This window comes from Tursiops truncatus, chromosome 4, assembly GCF_011762595.2.
Source record: "Tursiops truncatus isolate mTurTru1 chromosome 4, mTurTru1.mat.Y, whole genome shotgun sequence".
NCBI lineage: Eukaryota > Metazoa > Chordata > Mammalia > Artiodactyla > Delphinidae > Tursiops > Tursiops truncatus.
Genome location: NC_047037.1, coordinates 32547667 through 32568595, shown reverse-complemented (window position 1 = coordinate 32568595; position 20929 = coordinate 32547667). Strand labels below are relative to the sequence as shown.

General features: G+C 36.5%; 1 protein-coding gene across 4 annotated transcripts in view; it reads right to left on the bottom strand.

The window, feature by feature from the left end:
- Positions 1–20929, bottom strand: part of RYK (receptor like tyrosine kinase) — a 100150-nt gene that overhangs the window by 8878 nt on the left and 70343 nt on the right. For all 4 annotated transcript variants that reach the window (XM_073803803.1, XM_033855371.2, XM_033855372.2 and 1 more), the window contains 3 exons: positions 19195–19327; positions 18123–18232; positions 17803–17962 (listed from right to left, as the gene is read on the bottom strand). In XM_073803803.1, the coding sequence (XP_073659904.1) occupies positions 17803–17962; positions 18123–18232; positions 19195–19327 (403 nt within the window). The remainder of the gene's footprint in view (positions 1–17802; positions 17963–18122; positions 18233–19194; positions 19328–20929) is intronic.

Here is a 20929-nt window from a genome sequence, read left to right as displayed (position 1 = left end):
TGGAGTAGCAATTCTCGTATCAGACAAAATAGACTTTAAAATAAGGACTATTAAAAGAGACAAAGAAGGACACTACATAATGATCAAGGGATCGATCCAAGAAGAAGATATAACAACTGTAAATATTTATGCACCCAACCTAGGAGCACCTCAATACATAAGGCAAATACTAACAGCCATAAAAGGGGAAATTGACAGTAACACATTCATAGTAGGGGACTTAAACACCCCACTTTCACCCATGGACAGATCATCCAAAATGAAAATAAATAAGGAAACACAAGCTTTAAATGATACATTAAAAAAGATGGACTTAATTGATATTTATAGGACACTCCATCCAAAAACAACAGAATACACATTTTTCTCAAGTGTTCATGGAACATTCTCCAGGATAGATCATATCTTGGGTCACATATCAAGCCTTGGTAAATTTAAGAAAATTGAAATTGTATCAAGTATCTTTTCTGACCACAACACCATGAGACTAGATATCAATTACAGGAAAAGATCTGTAAAAAATACAAATACATGGAAGCTAAACAATACACTACTTAATAATGAAGTGATCACTGAAGAAATCAAAGAGGAAATAAAAAAATACCTAGAAACAAATGACAATGGAGACACAATGACCCAAAACCTATGGGATGCAGCAAAAGCAGTTCTAAGGGGGAAGTTTATAGCAATACAAGCCCACCTTAAGAAGCAGGAAACATCTCGAATAAACAACCTAACCTTGCACCTCAAGCAATTAGAGAAAGAAGAACAAAAAACCCCAAAGTTAGCAGAAGGAAAGAAATCATAAAAATCAGATCAGAAATAAATGAAAAAGAAATGAAGGAAACAATAGCAAAGATCAATAAAACTAAAAGCTGGTTCTTTGAGAAGATAAACAAAATAGATAAACCACTAGCCAGACTCATCAAGAAAAAAAGAGAGAAGACTCAAATCAACAGAATTAGAAATGAAAAAGGAGAAGTAACAACTGACACTGCAGAAATACAAAAGATCATGAGAGATTACTACAAGCAACTTTATGCCAATAAAATGGACAATCTGGAAGAAACGGACAAATTCTTAGAAATGCACAACCTGCCAAGACTGAAGCAGGAAGAAATAGAAAATATGAACAGACCAATCACAAGCACTGAAATTGAAACTGTGATTAAAAATCTTCCAACAAACAAAAGCCCAGGACCAGATGGCTTCACAGGCGAATTCTATCAAACATTTAGAGAAGAGCTAACACCTATCCTTCTCAAACTCTTCCAAAATATAGCAGAGGGAGGAACACTCCCAAATTCCTTCTACGAGGCCACCATCACCTTGATACCAAAACCAGACAAGGATGGCACAAAGAAAGAAAACTACAGGCCAATATCACTGATGAACATAGATGCAAAAATCCTCAACAAAATACTAGCAAACAGAATCCAAGAACACATTAAAAGGATCATACACCATGATCAAGTGGGGTTTACTCCAGGAATGCAAGGATTCTTCAATATACGCAAATCTATCAATGTGATAAACATATTAACAAATTGAAGGAGAAAAACCATATGATCATCTCAATAGATGCAGAGAAAGCTTTTGACAAAATTCAACACCCATTTATGATAAAAACCCTGCAGAAAGTAGGCATAGAGGGAACTTTCCTCAACATAATAAAGGCCATATAGGACAAGCCCACAGCAAACATCATCCTCAATGGTGAAAAACTGAAAGCATTTCCACTAAGATCAGGAACAAGACAAGGTTGCCCACTCTCACCACTCTTATTCAACATAGTTTTGGAAGTTTTAGCCACAGCAATCAGAGAAGAAAAGGAAATAAAAGGAATCGAAATTGGAAAAGAAGAAGTAAAGCTGTCACTGTTTGCAGATGACATGATACTATACATAGAGAATCCTAAAGATGCTACCAGAAAACTACTAGAGCTGATCAATGAATTTGGTAAAGTAGCAGGATACAAAATTAATGCACAGAAATCTCTGGCATTCCTATATACTAATGATGAAAAATCTGAAAGTGAAATCAAGAAAACACTCCCATTTACCACTGCAACCAAAAGAATAAAATATCTAGGAATAAACCTACCTAAGGAGACAAAAGACCTGTATGCAGAAAATTATAAGACACTGATGAAATAAATTAAAGATGATACAAATAGATGGAGAGATATACCATGTTCTTGGATAGGAAGAATCAACATTGTGAAAATGACTCTACTACCCAAAGCAATCTATAGATTCAATGCAATCCCTATCAAACTACCACTGGCATTTTTCACAGAACTAGAACAAAAAATTTCGCAATTTGTATGGAAACACAAAAGACCCCGAATAGCCAAAGCAATCTTGAGAACGAAAAAAGGAGCTGGAGGAATCAGGCTCCCTGACTTCAGACTATACTACAAAGCTACAGTAATCAAGACAGTATGGTACTGACACAAAAACAGAAAGATAGATCAATGGAACAGGATACAAAGCCCAGAGATAAACCCACGCACATATGGACACCTTATCTTTGATAAAGGTGGCAGGAATGTACAGTGGAGAAAGGACAGCCTCTTCAATAAGTGGTGCTGGGAAAACTGGACAGGTACATGTAAAAGTATGAGATTAGATCACTCCCTAACACCATACACAAAAATAAGCTCAAAATGGATTAAAGACCTAAATGTAAGGCCAGAAACTATCAAACTCTTAGAGGAAAACATAGGCAGAACACTCTATGACATAAATCACAGAAAGATCCTTTCTGACCCACCTCCTAGAGTAATGGAAATAAAAACAAAAATAAACAAATGGGACCTAATGAAACTTCAAAGCTTTTGCACAGCAAAGGTACCATAAACAAGACCAAAAGACAACCCTCAGAATGGGAGAAAATATTTGCAAATGAAGCAACCGACAAAGGATTAAATCTCCAAAATTTACAAGCAGCTCATGCAGCTCAATAACAAAAAAACAAACAACCCAATCCAAAAATGGGCAGAAGACCTAAATAGACATTTCTCCAAAGAAGATATACAGACTGCCAACAAACACATGAAAGAATGCTCAACATCATTAATCATTAGAGAAATGCAAATCAAAACTACAATGAGATATCATCTCACACCAGTCAGAATGGCCATGATCAAAAAATCTAGAAACAATAAATGTTGGAGAGGGTGTGGAGAAAAGGGAACACTCTTGCACTGCTGGTGGGAATGTGAATTGGTTCAGCCACTATGGAGAACAGTATGGAGGTTCCTTAAAAAACTACAAATAGAACTACCATATGACCCAGCAATCCCACTACTGGGCATATACCCTGAGAAAACCAAAATTCAAAAAGAGTCACGTACCAAAATGTTCATTGCAGCTCTATTTACAATAGCCCGGAGATGGAAACAACCTAAGTGCCCATCATTGGATGAATGGATAAAGAAGATGTGGTACATATATACAATGGAATATTACTCAGCCATAAAAAGAAACGAAATTGAGCTATTTGTAATGAGGTGGATAGACCTAGAGTCTGTCATACAGAGTGAAGTAAGTCAGAAAGAAAAAGACAAATACCGTATGCTAACACATATATATGGAATTTAAGGAAAGAAAATGTCATGAAGAACCTAGGGGTAAGACAGGAATAAAGACGCAGACCTACTGGAGAACGGACTTGAGGTTATGGGGAGGGGGAAGGGTGAGCTGTGACAGGGCGAGAGAGAGTCATGGACATATACACACTAACAAACGTAGTAAGGTAGATAGCCAGTGGGAAGCAGCCGCATGGCACAGGGATATTGGCTCGGTGCTTTGTGACAGCCTGGAGGGGTGGGATAGGGAAGGTGGGAGGGAGGGAGACGCAAGAGGGAAGACATATGGGAACATATGTATATGTATAACTGATTCACTTTGTTATAAAGCAGAAACTAACACACTATTGTAAAACAATTATACCTCAATAAAGATGTTAAAAAAAAGAAATAAAAAAAGGGAAAGAGAAAAAAAAAGTATATAATAATTCTTTTTTACTCTTTGATGTAATATTCACTAATGTTGGGACTATTCAGAGATTTCCATTCTGTTACTTCAGGCTGACCTCAATATATTACATATGATGAAAAAAAATTTTGTTCAATTCTAAATGATCTCATCTGACCATAGCAAAAGCATAATCAAGTGTTTTATGGCTAGGCCTTTCTGTTAACACTGGAAACCTAACATCCCTTTCTCATATATGGAAATAGGTTCAGATGACCAAAGTGGAATTAACTTAATGTGGGACAAGTGCTTTCCAAGCTTGAGTAATAAGAAAAATCACCTGGAGTGTTTGTTAAAGTTACAGATTCCTTAGCCCCATCCTAGTAATTCTGAGGCCTGGAACTCAATATTTTTAAGAGTCCTAGCTGGGTCCTAAGATCCTGCAAACTTAGGAACTAGTCTTAGATGTGTTAGCAGTGGTGGTCAGACAGCAAAGACAGAAGACAGTTTTTATGTATTTTTATTGTAGTATGGCCAACATACAATAAACTGTTCAATTTGATATATTCTCACATATGTACACACCTCTGAAACAACTGCCACAATCAAGATAATGAACATATCACATATCCATCACTTCCCAAAGATTCTTACAGCTCTAATCCCTTCCTCCCAGTCCCCACTATCTCCAAATAACCATTAATCTGCTCTCTGCCACTAACATTAGTTTGCATTTTCTAGAATTTCACATAAATGGAATTATTAAAACTGTACATTTTGTCTAGCTTCTTTCACTCAGAATAACGATTCTGAGATTCATCCATGATATATTGACAGTTCATCCCTTTTCACTGCTGAACAGTAGTTCACTGTATGAATACAGCAGTTTACCCACTTACCTGTTGATGGACATTGAATTATTTCCAGGTTTAGCTACTAAAAATAAGGCTGCTATGAACATCTATGCCCAAGTATTGGTAAGGACATATGCTTTCATTTACCTAGGAGCAAAATGACTGGATATGGTATGTACATGTTTAACGTTTTAAGAAACTGCCACACTGGGAATTGTCCCTGGTGGTCCAGTGGTTAGGAATCTGCTTTCCAATGCAGGGGATGCAGGTTCGATTCCTGGTCAGGGAACACAGGCCATGGGGGAAATAAGCCCACATGCCCCAACTGCTGAGCCCACAGGCCTCAACTAGACAGCCCACACACCACAACTTCAGAGCCCACGTGCTGCAGTGAAGAGCCCTCGTGCCACAACTAGAGAGAAGCCCATGGGCCACAATGAAGATCCTGTGTGCCACAACTAAGACCCAACGCAGCCAAAAATAAATAAATTAAAAAAAATTTATTAAGGATAAAATATCTCATACTTAAAAAAAAAAAGAAAGAAAGAAACTGCAAAACTGTTTTCCGAAGTGTATGTACCATATTACATTACCATCAGCGGTATAAGAGAGCTACCGTTCTTCCATATCCTTGCAAAGACTTCAGTCTTCAATTTTAGCCATAGTAATGGGTGGGGAATGGTATTTTGTTGTGGTTTTAGTTTGCGTTTTCCTAATGATTAATGATGTTAATCATATTTTCATGTGCTTATTTTCCATTTATATATCTTCACTGGTGAAGTGTCTGTTGAAATATTTTGCCCATTTTTATATTGGGTTGCTTTTTTATTACAGCTTTTTTATTTACCCTGCTATCTGAAAGTAGAGCATTCCTATGAAACCTTTTGTAAACAGAAATGCCATAAAGTGAGGCAGCAATTACTTTAGAACACATCTTACTAACACATGCACAATATAAATCGAGATAAATCACAGATGCTCACAAGCACAGTTCAAAGCCATGGTGGCTTGATACTGAGATGCTGAGTGTAGTGTCTGGGGAAGGAGCTTGGTGGGGCCACTCTCACTGCCTGGGGTGCAAGATGCCTCTATAATGGCTGCTACAAAACAAACACTTGAATGCTGTTTTTGCTTTTCACCTTTTTTTTTGTAAAACCAAAAATCTTCTTTCGATTTCTCTTGGTTTGTGAAAACAGGTACTAACATACGTCTTTCGTAAAAGCGAAGTGGCATAAAGCAAACTTTTGAAAAGTGGGGAATACCTGTACTGAATTTTTAGAGTTCTTTATATATTCTGCAAATATGTCCTTTACCAGATATATGACTTGCAAATATATCCTCTGAGTGTGACTTGTCTTCTCATTCTCTTAACACTATTTCAAAAAGTACAAGCTTCAAATTTTGATAAAGTCTAATTTGTTCTTTTACAGATCTTGAGTTGGTGTCTTGTCTAAGAAATCTTTGCTTATGGCAAAGCTCCAAAGATTTTCTTCTATTATTGTCTTCCAGAAGTTTTATAGTTTTAGGTCATGCACTTAGGTCTGTGACTTATTTTGAGTTAATTTTTGTACATGGAGCAAGGTATAAATTGAAGTTCATTTGTTTTGTAGCTGGATATCTAGTTGCTCCAGGACCATTTGTTTAAAAGAGAATCCTTTCTCCATTGACTTGCCTTTGCACTTTTGTTGCAAATTAGTTGTCCATACATATGTGGGTCAAATTTTACATACTCTATTCTGTTCCACTGATCTACCTATCTACCTTAATCCCAATACCACAACTATCTTGATTACTGTAATTTGAAATCAGACCCATAACTTTCTTTTTTCAAAGCTGTTTTGGCTATGGTTCTTTGCCTTTCCATATCAATTTTATCAATCTGTCAACTTCTACAAAAAAATAAAAATTAAAAGCCTGCAAAGATTTTCTTCGGAAATGTGTTGAATCTATAGGTCAACTTGGAGAGAACTAACATCTCAATATTGAGTTTTCTGGCCAACAAACAAGGTACACCACTCCACTTATGTAGGACTTTAATTTCTCTCAACAGTGTTTCATAGCGTTTTCATCATATAGGTCTTTCACAATTTTTGTCATATTTATTCCTAAGAATTTCATATTTTATGATGCTTTTATGTTTTTAAAAAACTTTTAATTTCTGATTTTTATTAGTATGTAGAAATACAACTTACTTTTGTACATTGATCTTATATCCTGTAATCTTTCTAAACTCATTTATTAGTTCTAGTAGCTATTTTGTATATCACATTGGATTTTCTTCATAGACGATCAAGTTGCCCACAAATAAAGAGTTACTTTTTCCTATGCAATATTTTCTTACCTTTTATTTCCTTTTCTTGCCTTAGTGCACTGGCTAGAACCTTGAAAACAATACTGATGAGAGTGGGTGCCCTTGTCTTGTTACTGTTATTAGGTAAAAAGAATTCAGCCTTTTAGCATTAAGTATGATAACAGCTATAGGGTTTTGTTTTTGTTTTTGTAGATGCCCTTTATCAGACTGCTAGGAATTTTTACTAGAAATGAATTTTGGATTTTTTTCTAATACTTTTTCTGCATCTACTGAGATGATCATATGGTTTTTATTTTTTAATATGTAATACAGTAAACTGCACTGCTTGACTTTTCAAATGACTGAAAAAGCTTGTATTCTTGGGATAAAGCCTATGTGGTCATAATATTATTTTTAAATATATTCATGGGTTCTAAACTTCTGTTTAATTTTTGCATCTGTGATCATGAGTGATAATGATCTGTAGATCAGTTTCAAGGTAATGTTGACTTCACAGAATGAGTTAGAAAGTATTCTCTCCTCAACTTTCTGAAACTGTATAGAATTTTTATTATTTCTTCCTTAAATGTTTGAAGGCATTCGGCAGTGCCCTAGAGTTTAATCTAGGCCTAAAATTTTCTTTTGGGGCAGGTTTTTAACTAAATATTAAATTTTGGGGGAATTACCTGGCAGTCCAGTGGTTAGGACTCCACACTCTCACTGCTGAGGGCCTGGCTTTAATCCCTGGTTGGGGAACTAAGATCCCACAAGCCACGCAGCAAGGCCAAGAAAACACAAAAATTCAATTTTTATATGGCTATTCAGATTATCTACTCCTTGAGTGAGCTTTGAAAATTCTTATCTTCCAAAGAATTTGTCCATTTCACCTGTGTCTAAATTTATTGGGAAAAAGTTCATAATATTCTCTTACTATTAATACCTGTGAGAATCTTTAATGATATCACCTCTCTCATTCATTATATCGTTAATTTGCAACTTCTTTTTTTCCTGATTAGTCTGGCAAAAGATTCATCATTAATGATATTCTCAGAGTTAAGCACTGGTTTCACTTGATTTTTCTCCACTGTTTTTTTCTGTTTCATATTTCACTGACTTCCATCTAATCTTTATTATTTCCTTTCACCTACTTACTTGGGAGTTAAACTGCTCTTCTTCTAGTTTGTTAAGGTGAAAACTAAGGTCACTAATTTGAGACTTTTCTTCTTTTCTAATATTGATGTTTAATAGTATACATGTCGCCCTTGAGCAGCATCCCCCAAATTTTGAAATGTGTCTTTACTTTCATTCAATTCTAAGTACTTTATAATTTCCCTTTTGATTACTTCCTTGACACATGGGTTACTTGAATGTGTATTATTTAGTTTCTAAATATTTGAGGATTTTCTAGATTCCTTTTTGTTGTTGTTGTTTTAATTTATTTTTATTTTTGAGTGCATTGGGTCTTTGCTGCTGCTCGCGGGCTTTCTCTAGTTGTGGTGAGTGGGGGCTACTCTTCATGGCGGTGCGCGGACTTCTCGCTGTGGTGGCTTCTCTTGTTGCAGAGCACGGGCTTCAGTAGTTGTGGCTCATGGGCTCTAGAGCACAGGCTCAGTAGTTGTGGCACACGGGCTTAGTTGCTCCGTGGCATGTGGGATCTTCCCGGACCAGAGATTGAACCTGTGTCCCCTGCATTGGCAGGCGGATTCTTAACCACTATGCCAGCAGGGAAGTCCTAGATTCCTATTTTTGATTTCTAATTTAATTCCACTGTGTTCACAAAACCCTACTTTGTGTGAATTAAATCCTTTTAAATTTATTGACTTGATCATGATCCAGAATGTGGTCTACCTTAGTAAATATTCCATGTGAACCTGCAGATATGCATTCTGCTGTTGTTGAATGGTGTGTTCTATAACTGTTAACTAGATCAAGTTGGTTGGTACTGTCATTGAAATCTATATCCTTACTGATTTGCTGTCTATTTTACCAATTACTACACAAGGCACATAAAAATATGTTCAATTATCTTTTTAAACGATTTAAGTAATGAGAAAAAAAACCTGTATACATTTACCCATGCAGTTACCATTTCTGGTATTCTCCGTTCCTTCGTCAGACCCGTATTTCCATCTGGCTGGTTCCTAAAGGACTTCCTTTAACATTTCTTATAGTGCGCATCTGCTAGTTATGAATTCTTTCAGCTTTTCTATTTCTGGAAAAGTCTTTATTTCCCCTTCAGTTTTTGAAAGATATTTTATCTGGATATAAAATTCTACATAAGTTTTTTCTTACAGTAGATGTTCAAGATGTTTAAAGATGTTGCTTCACTGTCTTCTCCCTTGCATGGCTTCCAGTGAGAAATTTTCCTGGTTCCTCTGTATATTAACATTCTTTTTTTTATGGCTGCTTTTAAGATTTTCTCTTTATCGCTAGTTTTGCGCAATTTGATTATAATGTGTAACGCATTAGTTTCTTCGTGCTTATTTTGTTTGGGGTTTGTTGAGCTCTTAGATCTGTGGATTTATAGTTTTAATCAAATTTGGAAACATTTCAGTTATTTCTTCATTATTCTTTTAGTCCCCCACTGCCCTGCATCTCCAATGCATGCTTTTGTGGACCCCGATTACAACTATATTCAGCAACTGAAGTTGTCCCATAGGTCAATGAGAGATCCTTCTTCAAGAATTTTCTGTACCTTCTCTCTCCCATCTCTTGCTTTATTCCCATCTCAGACAAGAGGTATACCTCCTCCTATGCCAAACTATACCTTTACATGGGCTTCTGAGCCCGTTCACCTATCATCTCTTGGACCTCCCCTCCAATAATCACAAGTCCATCTCTTTCTCCCCATTGCTTCCCTGCCTAAAAGCCACACCAAACAAACCCAGTAAAATAAAACACAACATTAACACAATAAAACCTCTCTTGATCCTGCCAACCCATCAAGCTACAATCCTTCTACTCCTTTTCATAGCTAAACTTCTTCAAAGTGTAATCTATTTATTGTCTCCACTTTCTCACCTCCCACAGAGCCCTTAACAACCATATCCATCTTTAATGATTTACTAAACCTGCCTGTTCAAAAGCCCTCAAAGATTTCCTCATCCTTTCTGACTACTGCAGATATGTTTAGAGACTAGACTCTCCTTGAAACTATTTCCTTCCTTGGTTTCTAAGACACAGCATTCTCTGGATTCTCTTCTTACCTTTCTGTTTGATTCATTGTTCATCTTTCCTTTCTCACTAACTAAAGTAAATATTCCCTACATTTTCTCTTGGCTTTCTTCTCTCTTTATATTCGCCACCTCTGAGCTCAACAAACTCTCTTGTTTATTCTATCACACACTTTTACGAAGCTGATGTACAATTTCTAATATCCTGCTTCTATGTCTGTCCAGAATTCCAGACCTACATTCCACCCATCAGTATCCTGAACTTAACATGCCCCATAGCAAATCAATCATGTTTTCCCCTCAAACCAGACAGTCTACCTGTTGTCCTCAATTGTGTTGCATCTTTACAGTGCAAAGATTGCACTTACATTTTCAGAAACATGGGCCCTGGGCACAAAAGCAGAGTAGGTATCTATGCAATATATCTAATACTTAAGAGGGAGACCTTAGGCCACAAATGTCAATTAATAAATCATTTACTCATAAATAACAACTGTAGTCAAAAGAACACATGGGATCTCTGAATTGAAGTCTGTAGGAGTGAGACAAGGAGAAAAATGAGGATTCAACATGGAAACAGAGGGTAGAAGAGGACAGTGTGAGGCCCTCCAAGATTCTTTTACACAGTCACGTACACAGCTCTCTAAGGATAAGATTAACACTGCTACGTGCACACACACACACACACACACACACAACTTTAATTCTGTAAATATGGAAAACCTTCTAAAGGAAAATAATTAAGTCAGAGTTCCCCACTGCCTGTTCTGGGAAAAATGACTTGTGCCAGAAAATATAAGGCAGCGTGTGATAGGTGCCATTATTAGGTAGATAAAGAATTCTTTATGGGTGTCATTAAGTAGATACAATTCTCTGGGATCCAAAGATGATCAAATTAAATGGCACAGAAGCACCTGGCGAGTTTGGACTCAGCAGGAATTTCGGATTGGCTTAAATGCAGAATATAAAGAAACGTACAGTAGAAAATATAAAACTGAAACATGAAGATAAGGAACAGAAGTTCTGAAAACCAAGGCGAAGGAGTTTGGATTTCTCTTTACCAATTCCTTTAACTAAGAGTTCACTCTGAAGATCAAAATATCATAGAGTAACATTCCAAGCAGTGGAAGCTTGAGTTTAATCGACTTTCATTAACATTAACTAAACAATTTTCACAAGTTTCCAAAACTAACACTATGCCGTACTCGAGGTACAGGCTTTATTAGTATATACCCCTTTCTGAATATCCAATTTTTGAAGCTATACTATTCTACGAATTTTCATTTTTCAGACACGTATTTTCCAGGCCTTTCCAATAACCACAGTGGAAATATGTATCTATAGAATTATGCTACTTTAAAAAAGCTTTACTGGATGCACAGTGGTGGGCCAAGCCCCTGGCACACTGAGTGGAGTCAAGGGCCAGGGGCCAGGATCCAATTAATAAATTCACACAAGTGACCTTTAAAGGGTTCTTTTTAACAATTCTTCAGTGTAAACTATCACCTAAAAATCTTAATAATCCTTTATACTTATCACTGTGGCTAATACTTTTCTATTCCAGCTAAACAAATGTACCCAAGTGTACAATGACTATATAGAAAGTGCATTTTGACTGCATCAGGTATCGAATTTAGTACATGCCTGCTAACTCAACTTCAAAAATCTGCAAACTTTAGGCACAGAGTGTCCTACGTGACTGAAAAGAGACCAAATCTGTCCTAGGATCTAATACTGGATGCCTACCAAGCCATCACACATATCTGCTATATATGGTACTTTCCTCCACTGTATCAGATGCTTAGACATTGCTCTATCAGAACACTGGGGCTATTTGAAGGGGATATTAAATAGAATGATAAGGACAAGGCAGGAAAGGAAAGGAAGGGTATGTTCACAAGATCTCTTAAGGAAAATATCTATTCTCAAGGAGAGCCAAATACAGAAAATAAATTGAGTGCAACTACTTGATCACAAGACAGGAACTGTTCACTCTGAAAATATATTAACTGTTCCTAAAGTAAATCCATTTATTCCGCATTCCCAGGAAATATTAGGACTATTTCATAAAACTAAACAATATTTTCTTAATGTTAATAAAATTAAACTTTAAATCTTTATTTCCTAAAGTAATGTCTGAATGATTTTTTCACCTCTCCAGCTTTTTTCTAATGTCTTTTAATCAATTCATCTTAACATGAATATTTAAATAGTAAGTCTAAGATTGTTGATGTGTAAAATGTGCAACCATAATGGAAACAAATTAAATAATGGGACTCTAAGTATTATTCTAAAATTAATAATGAAGAAATGGAATAAAATAGAAAGTTTTCTATTCTTTTAAAAGTAATAAGCATTCTCTGAAAACTATAGCTCTCTCTGATACCACAGTAGTTCAGAAGACCACTCTTCATGGGCATATTATGAATGTGAGTTTCTCCTGCACAAGTCTTTTCAGGGTTGTGGCAGTGACTTTCCATGGCACTGGGCAAAGAGGAGCAATAAGAAGCACTCTGCAGCAAACAGAGTATCTGCATAACTACGGATTTCTCTCCTTCTTCTGGAGATAATCTCTAATGTTCACAAAAGAAATGTCAAGGAACACACTTTCATATGCCACGCACCCTAAAAACTGTTTGAATGCCTTAAAGGATCTCCTCATTGCCATAAACCACACTGATAAGACTAACATGGAAATCATTTCCTTGACTTGTTTTTGTCCCAAGAAAATGCTTTGTAAACACAATGTAATACCATAAAGGCAAGAAAACCACCAAGAAAAAACTCTTAATTGTGTATTCCTGATTGCATTCAGTCTCTTAATAGAAGGTAGCCTCTTACAGAATTATGTTAGCTACTATAACTAGCTAAATAATTCAAAGAAGACATAAATCAAGAAATCTATTTTCAAATAAAGGAAAAGGAAGTCACCAAAAAAGATCTATGGCAGTACCACATCTGATGAAAGCAGAGTAAAAACAATATCCAGAAATTCTTAATAATGGCTATGATGATGTCATATCTTAGAATAATATTAGAGATTTATAACTAGTCAAATCTGGTTGTGCATATTTCCTAAGTTCAACAGTTAAAAGCTGATATTAACATTATAACAATCTTGACATAGTAAAATATTGAATCCTTCCAGTAAAAACTGTTAAAACACAACCCAGAAATGCAATGTATTATTTTTAAGACAGAAAACATTAATGTATTTCCAAATAAATCAGGGAGAATTTTTAACTATAAAGGAATGCAAAAATGTTAAGGGTCTTTTAAGGGCAGAGAAAATTTCCCTCCAAGGCAGTAATATCATTTGTTAGATGCTACATTAATAGCTAAAATATGTATTTTACATGTGTAGATATTCTGGGGGGAATGGGGTTACATTACTTATTTTGCATTTGACTCTGAATGAAGTTTTATAGCCCGAAAGTACAATATTAAATGTAACTTTTTAAAACCCCAATTTAATCCATAAAGGAAAAGTAGAAGCACAGCATAACGATTATGTATACACAATTCAATACAAATGTTAAAAAGCAATTTAACGTGTGCTTCAACACAAGAATTCAAAAAATACTCAATCCCACAAAACAGAAAGGCAGGATTTTTACACTAAATAGCCCCATCACAGTCATAGGAAACAGAACAGTATTCCCATTCCTTTCAATCTCAATTATCCAAGGCAAAAGATATTTAGGGGAAAAATACATTTTAAAGGAAATGAATTTATAAGAATCTAAAGAAGAAAAATCTGAACATTTTAGGAGTTGACCATGTTAAACGTAAATCAATGTGGGTATTCTCACCATCACATTCTAAGTACAGCTCAGAAGAACTTGGGTCACACAGACACTTCAAGTAAGTTTATGCCGAGACATGCTAAAAGTGGTGATGATTTTAAAGTAATTCTCCTGTTAAGGCAAGTTCTTACACAAAATATGTGAACTGTTGCAAAATTTGTAAAATATCATAATTGTAAGAATAACTAATTCTAAGTATGATTTTGAAATATTTGCTTAACCAAGCCATATATCCTCTATATGGAATTTACCAGCTAATACAGCACAGTGTACCCAGCTGAAGAGATGCAGATCACATTGCTTAGAAATGTATTATTAACTATAGTCTCATTAGTTGAAGTGTATCATCTAATTTTCACTCTGGAGTTCCTGTGAAATATGTGATCATAAGTGTTATAAAAAATAATTCCTAAAAAAAATTTCCTATTACTGCTTAAATATACAATGGAATACTTATATAGAAATAAGCAAATACATTAGGTTAAGCATGCATATTTTGGGGGCTTCCACTGTGCAAGCTAACAGTACTACTGGCCATCTTGCATACCCCTCTGAAATATTACTTATCAATATTCCTTTTTCTAAGAGAATAATCAAACAATTCCCAATCTCCTTGAATTTACATGGCATCTTTGTATTATAGACTGCCATCTAAGAAACATCTTCTATTTCCTGCCCATTAGACTAGTTTTGGGTTCACCACAACTGCCACCTCATTTCTGTTAAGGCAACTGTGCTATATTTCAATGAGTAATAAAACCATAAAATTTTAAAATCAACCATTAAAAAGAATATTAACATCCCAAAGAGATGAGTGAATTAATCTTTTAAATCAAATATGGAATGATATTTTCAAAGAAGATGTGAGGAAAATTTCTTCTACTTTTCTGCATTCAAAAATGTTCAGATGCAGGCTTTTCTACTAAAGGGGTGGATTTGAAAACCATGTAGCTCTAATTCAACTGATATTATGTTTTTGAACTATGTTCTAAAACCAAAGTTAAACTCAATTTTTTTCCTCATGAAAATGGCTTTGCTTAATGTAGAAACTGGTAAAGAATCCCACCTACAATTCAGAACTTCTGAATAAAGATTTGGCAACCTGAAAAACAAGCATCTGAGTATAACTGGTCCTTACTGTCATTCAATACAGCAGCTGTTTGCTAGCCTAAATCAAGCTCTGTTTTCCTTTTTTTTAAACATCATTTGAGAAAAATAAACATCAAAAACAAAAAAAGCAACCCCTCCTTCCCCCCAAAAGAAGTCCAGGTTCTCTTTAAATAACTATGAGAACTATGTAAGTTGCTTGGCGTATTTGTATTGCTTTACTTGGAATTTTAACTTCTTGACATTAATGTTAGAGAAATTTTATTTTATTATCACAGCTCTGGAAGAACAGACTAGGCCTAGTTTCCCACTGCTATACAAGCTGAACCCTCAGGGCTCTGTGTCTAAGAATCAGGATTTATTCCTCCCACCTCCACCCATTCTCCAAAAGGCCCCATGACTCTGGCTGGGAAAGACTGTGGCAACAAGTTTCCATCCACTATTAACTTTTGCAGCTGCTCCATGAAGCAGAAAACATCCTTCGCATCATCACTCATATCTATTCTGCCCATCTCACAAGCGGCAGATAAGCTTTTCTTTTTTCTTTTCAGAGAGTAGTTGATTTTAAATTAAGTTAAAACAAAGTATTTTGAAGATATGCATAATGAAAGACCTTCACTTACATGAAAAAAGGTTAAAAACTATATATGTAACTTGCTCATTCACATCAAGTGAGCACATTTCATCAAAACACGTGGTATGCAGAAAGGCACAATATATCAAATAGCTAACCTAGCTCCTGAAAAAGAAAAAAAAAAATAAATTAAAAGACTATAGGGCTTCCCTGGTGGCGCAGTGGTTGAGAGTCCGCCTGCTGATGCAGGGGACACGGGTTCGTGCCCCAGTCCGGGAGGATCCCACATGCCGCAGAGCGGCTGCGCCCGTGGGCCATGGCCACTAAGCCTGCACGTCCGGAGCCTGTTGCTCCACAACGGGAGAGCCCACAACAGTAAGAGGCCCGCGTACCGCAAAAAAAAAGACTATAATAACAAGAGAGGGTTCCTCCCTTAACAAATCATTTCAAGGATTTTAAATTGGAAGATTAGTTTTTCAATAAGGAAATCTTAGGTAATTTCAATTACTGAGTATAGTGGATTGAATGGTGGCCCCAAAGATATGTCTACATTCTAATCCCCGAAACCTATAGATATTACCTTATATGACAAAAGATGTGATTAAGTTAAGGACCTTGAGAGTAGAAACATATCCTGGATTATGAGATAAATCCTAAATGCAATCATATGTATCACTGTAAGAGAGAGGTAGAGGGAGTTTCGAGAGACAGACACATGGAGGATAAGGTGGTATGAACATGGAGCAGAGAGATGCAGCCACAAGCCAAGGAGTGCCAAGAGCCACCAGAAGCTGGGAGAGGCAAGGATGGTTTCTCCCTTAAGGTCTCTGGAGGGAGCACGGCCCTGCCTACACCCTGATTTCAAACATGTGGCTTCCAGAATTCAACTGTGAGAGAATGAGCCTCTGCTGTTTTACCACCAAGGTTGCTGCAATCTGTTACAGCAGCCACAGGACACTAATACACTGAGGGAAATTGGTATTAAAAGAGTAGTCCTTAACCCACACAAAGTTAGTAAAAGGGAAACCCTATATTATAAATAAAATATATCACTGAGACACAAGATATAATGATATGGTAAGCCCAATTTTTATAGCTGAAACTTTGAAGCAAATTACTCTAAAATTTTACATGTAACACTAACAGATATTGAGTGATACAGGGGGACCTTATAAGCAGAAGTTTTACCTAATCTCTAAATATTCAGCTATAATAATAAAGTGCATTAAGCAAGAGATAGGGAAATAAATTAATTTTCCAAATCAAACTAAAAAGTGGCAGAAATTAAAAACAATTAAAATGCCTACAAAATACACACGAGTAACTGTGGCTTCTGAAACTATACATCACTAAGTTGAAAGGATCCCACTATATGATCTGCTTGAATAGACAGAACCACCCAGAAACTGACAAAAAGGAAGAGAGTGACATCTGGGGAACTGTAAGTTACACAGGCCATAAAACTTGGAAGAGGTCATTTGAAAAAAAGAAAACAATAAATCTTTACTATCTGACAGCCACCTGGTCATTCTGAGACTTAAAAAACCTAACTTCAGGGCTTCCCTGGCAGCGCAGTGGTTGAGAGTCTGCCTGCCTATGCAGGGGACACGGGTTCGTGCCCCGGTCCGGGAAGATCCCACATGCCGCGGAGCGGCTGGGCCCGTGACCCATGGCCGCTGAGCCTGCGCATCCGGAGCCTGTGCTCCGCAATAGGAGAGGCCACAACAGTGAGAGGCCCGTGTACTGCAAAAAAAAAAAAAAAAAAAAAAACCTAACTTCAATATCATCACCTTTAAAACTGGGATAGTGTCTACCTATCTCATTACACACAGTGATGGGCCATGGTTTGGGTCACAGCTTATCTCCACAAACTAGCTGACAGTTAGAAAGCTAACTATACTTGCTTTCTGAATAAAAAACTTCGGGGAACAGTTATCATATTAAAAAAATTGAAAAACGTTTTCAAAGCATTTGGAGCCTCCTCCATTCTGCTGATATCTGGGGGTCCCAGTACTTACCACATCACTAGCACTGGAGAATTCGTTATTAACCAGACTTTCAAGAGCCATCCACCGAACCGGCCTGTTTTCGTTGTCTCCCAGACAATGATAGTCCATAGGGAACAAGTCTCTGGAGAGGGCATTGTCTGTGATCTTAACTTGAAGTGTGTCATCAATGCTGAAAAGTAGATATGAACATCAAATACAATTGAATACTGAAAAAATATGGACCACAATCACTCATAAATACAACACAGTTCCCACTGTGACTCCTGGAGAGAACCCAAATTCAGGGAACACTAAATATCAAATGACAGTGACAAGCTCATGGCACCTACACACAGTTCCTAGCAGCCAGGTCTTTGTGGATGACTTCCCTTCTGGCCAGATAGCTCATTCCACAGGCAATCTGAATAGCCATGTGGACCAGGTCTTGTTGAGAAATTGCCTGTGGTAACAGAAAATGACAATGTCTGCAGTTAGCACAAAAACTTTGATGGTAGTTATTTTATTCCACAATCTTACTCCATCCCAAAATACACCTACACACTAAGTTTTAAAAAGCTACTTCTTGACCAAGAACATGTTCCCATAGCTTCCTATACTTATACCTACTACAGTCCTTATCATTCTGTACTGTAATTTACCATTTACTTCACTCTCATCTGTTAGGTGTATCTCCCCAACATCCAGCATATACAGTAGCAGCTAAATAAACATCTGTTCAATGAATGCTGAATTCTAAGGGTAATATTTCAAATGTTTATTATTCAATAACTTGTTCTTTTCTTTTACAATATTAAGCTTTTATTAGGAGGTTATCCCCCGGAGACCATTTTCAAACTAATGCTAGTTTACAGCTCTCTCTGATGTGCTCCTCTAGAGCTAATGTGCCAGGACTGTAGGTTGAGGAATGAAATTCTTCTCCAGGTGATGCTGGTGGGCTATGGCTGCCAACCACTTGCTGGAAACCCTGGCTACCAAATTATCACCGACAATCTACACCTCCAGCTACCACCAGCTTTTTTTTTGTTTTTTTTTTTTGTACAACATGGACCAAATGGCTCTGTAAGGTCTATATCCATTCCTAGAAGGGAGATCTGGTACAAGTACCTTCAAAGAGTTATAAGGAAAATGACTGAGATGGTGTCACAGAGGGTTTGAGGTGATTATGAATAATACACAATGGTTATACATGGAAAACCTTCAGCATCAGCAGAGTGTAAGCCTCAAGACAGGAATCACAAACCATCTCTCTCTAAATCAATAGGTTAGCAATATCTTCTGGTTCAACCTTGAGTTTCTTTTTACAGACTTCTAAACAGTTTATATACAAGAATGTTAACATCTACCTTCAAAGATATTAGAAGCTACTGGTAAATAATTGGTATGTGGGCAAATATTTCTCACCTGTGGATTATTGGCCTCTACTAATTTGCACTGCCGTAAAAACAATTTAAGATTCCCCCAATTCATGTAAGGCAATATCACCATGGGCTTTTCTCCTTCTTCTATACAGACATGGGTAATAGGAAGAAGATTTCTATAAAATAATAAAAAATCAGGAGAAACACAAGTGAAATCTGAAACTTCAGGGGGTTATTTTTAACAAAAAGTAATAAAATAAAGATAACCTAAAACAAAACAAGAAAATCTCAAACTTACTTAAAAACATATAACCATTAAAAATGTAAAATTATAAATGCTCTTTTAGACTGGACTTTAATGTTTTCCACATACCCACTTTCTTGATAGGGAAAAATTATAAACTCAGAAGTTGTTTCCTGTGGACTACATTCTCTTAAGACACACTCTAGCCACACTAAATCTCTACTCTAAAGGGTAATCAAAGGGACCTAAAAAATGAGTTGACCATGAGCATATGATAACAGCTGATTTGGTTCATTATCACGCTTAAAAAAGAAAAAAAAAAAGGGGGCCCCAACGCAAGTCTGCAGAAAAGAATATGATAATCAAGAGCTTGAAACTGTCACAAAAAGCCAAGAAGTTCTTAGCAGGTCACATGGGATTTCTAAATCCTAAATTTACCATTTACTGTCTGTGTGACCATCTCTCTTGGCCTTAGTTTCCATACCTCTAACATGGGGATCCCACCAGCCATACAATGTTGCGGTGATATACAAATAAGGCCAAGCATGCAGTAAAAAAAAATCTTGTTCCTTTTAAAATCTCCATGGCACACATACTTTCATCCTATTGCCTAATGACACCTCTTCCATTGGTACCTGGAAATAACTGTTAATTTTTCCCAAGGCTATGTAACTTTTTACATAATTACCTCATTTCCCCCACTAAGCTGAAAATTCCTAGATGGCAAAAACTAAAGTGAACTCCTTTTTTACACCCAATGCTTTGTATTCTGTGCCACAGAAATAAGCATTTAATAAATATTTGGTAAGTAACACCAAACAACAAGCTGAAAAACATTCCTCCTCCTTAACTTGGAAAATTCTGCCTCTAAGGATATTAATAAGGAAATATTATTAAACATATGAAAACTATATGAACAAGGATAGTTAATGCAGTCTTAATAGTAAAAGCTGCAAACAACAAGACTGTCCAAAAGTAAGGAAGTACAGCCAAATAATAGGATGGTATATAACAATTAAATAGTCACAAAGGGATGTTACAAGAATATGAGTAAAAGCTTACTTATAGGAAAGCAAGATACAAAATTCACATATGCTTGCAGGATAATTACAAGTATGGGGGCAAATACAACTCTGCACAGAAGTATGCCAAGAGTTGTTGTTTTTGAGTTGCGAGACTTTAGATCATTTCTACCTTGCTTTTCTGTATTTCCTAAATTGTCTCAATTGAGTATGTATCTCTTTTAAAACCACAGTCACACGATTCTGGCCTAACAGTGCAGAAGTGAAAGCTGTGGGGCACCCCTCCTGCTGTGCAGGAGTTACTAACAGGGAAAGCACTGACCCTGAGGAGCCGGGAAAATGAGGACTCAGAGGTCAGTAAACCTGTATGCGGCAACTTCTCTGTAAGGCTTCTGCTTGCCTTACAGCCCAAGAGTGGCAGTGATGATTAGTCCCACTTTACAGGCGAGGGAATCCATGAAGGTGGTAAGGGGTGAGGTAATTTGCCAAGGACAAACAGCCAGCACATAGTG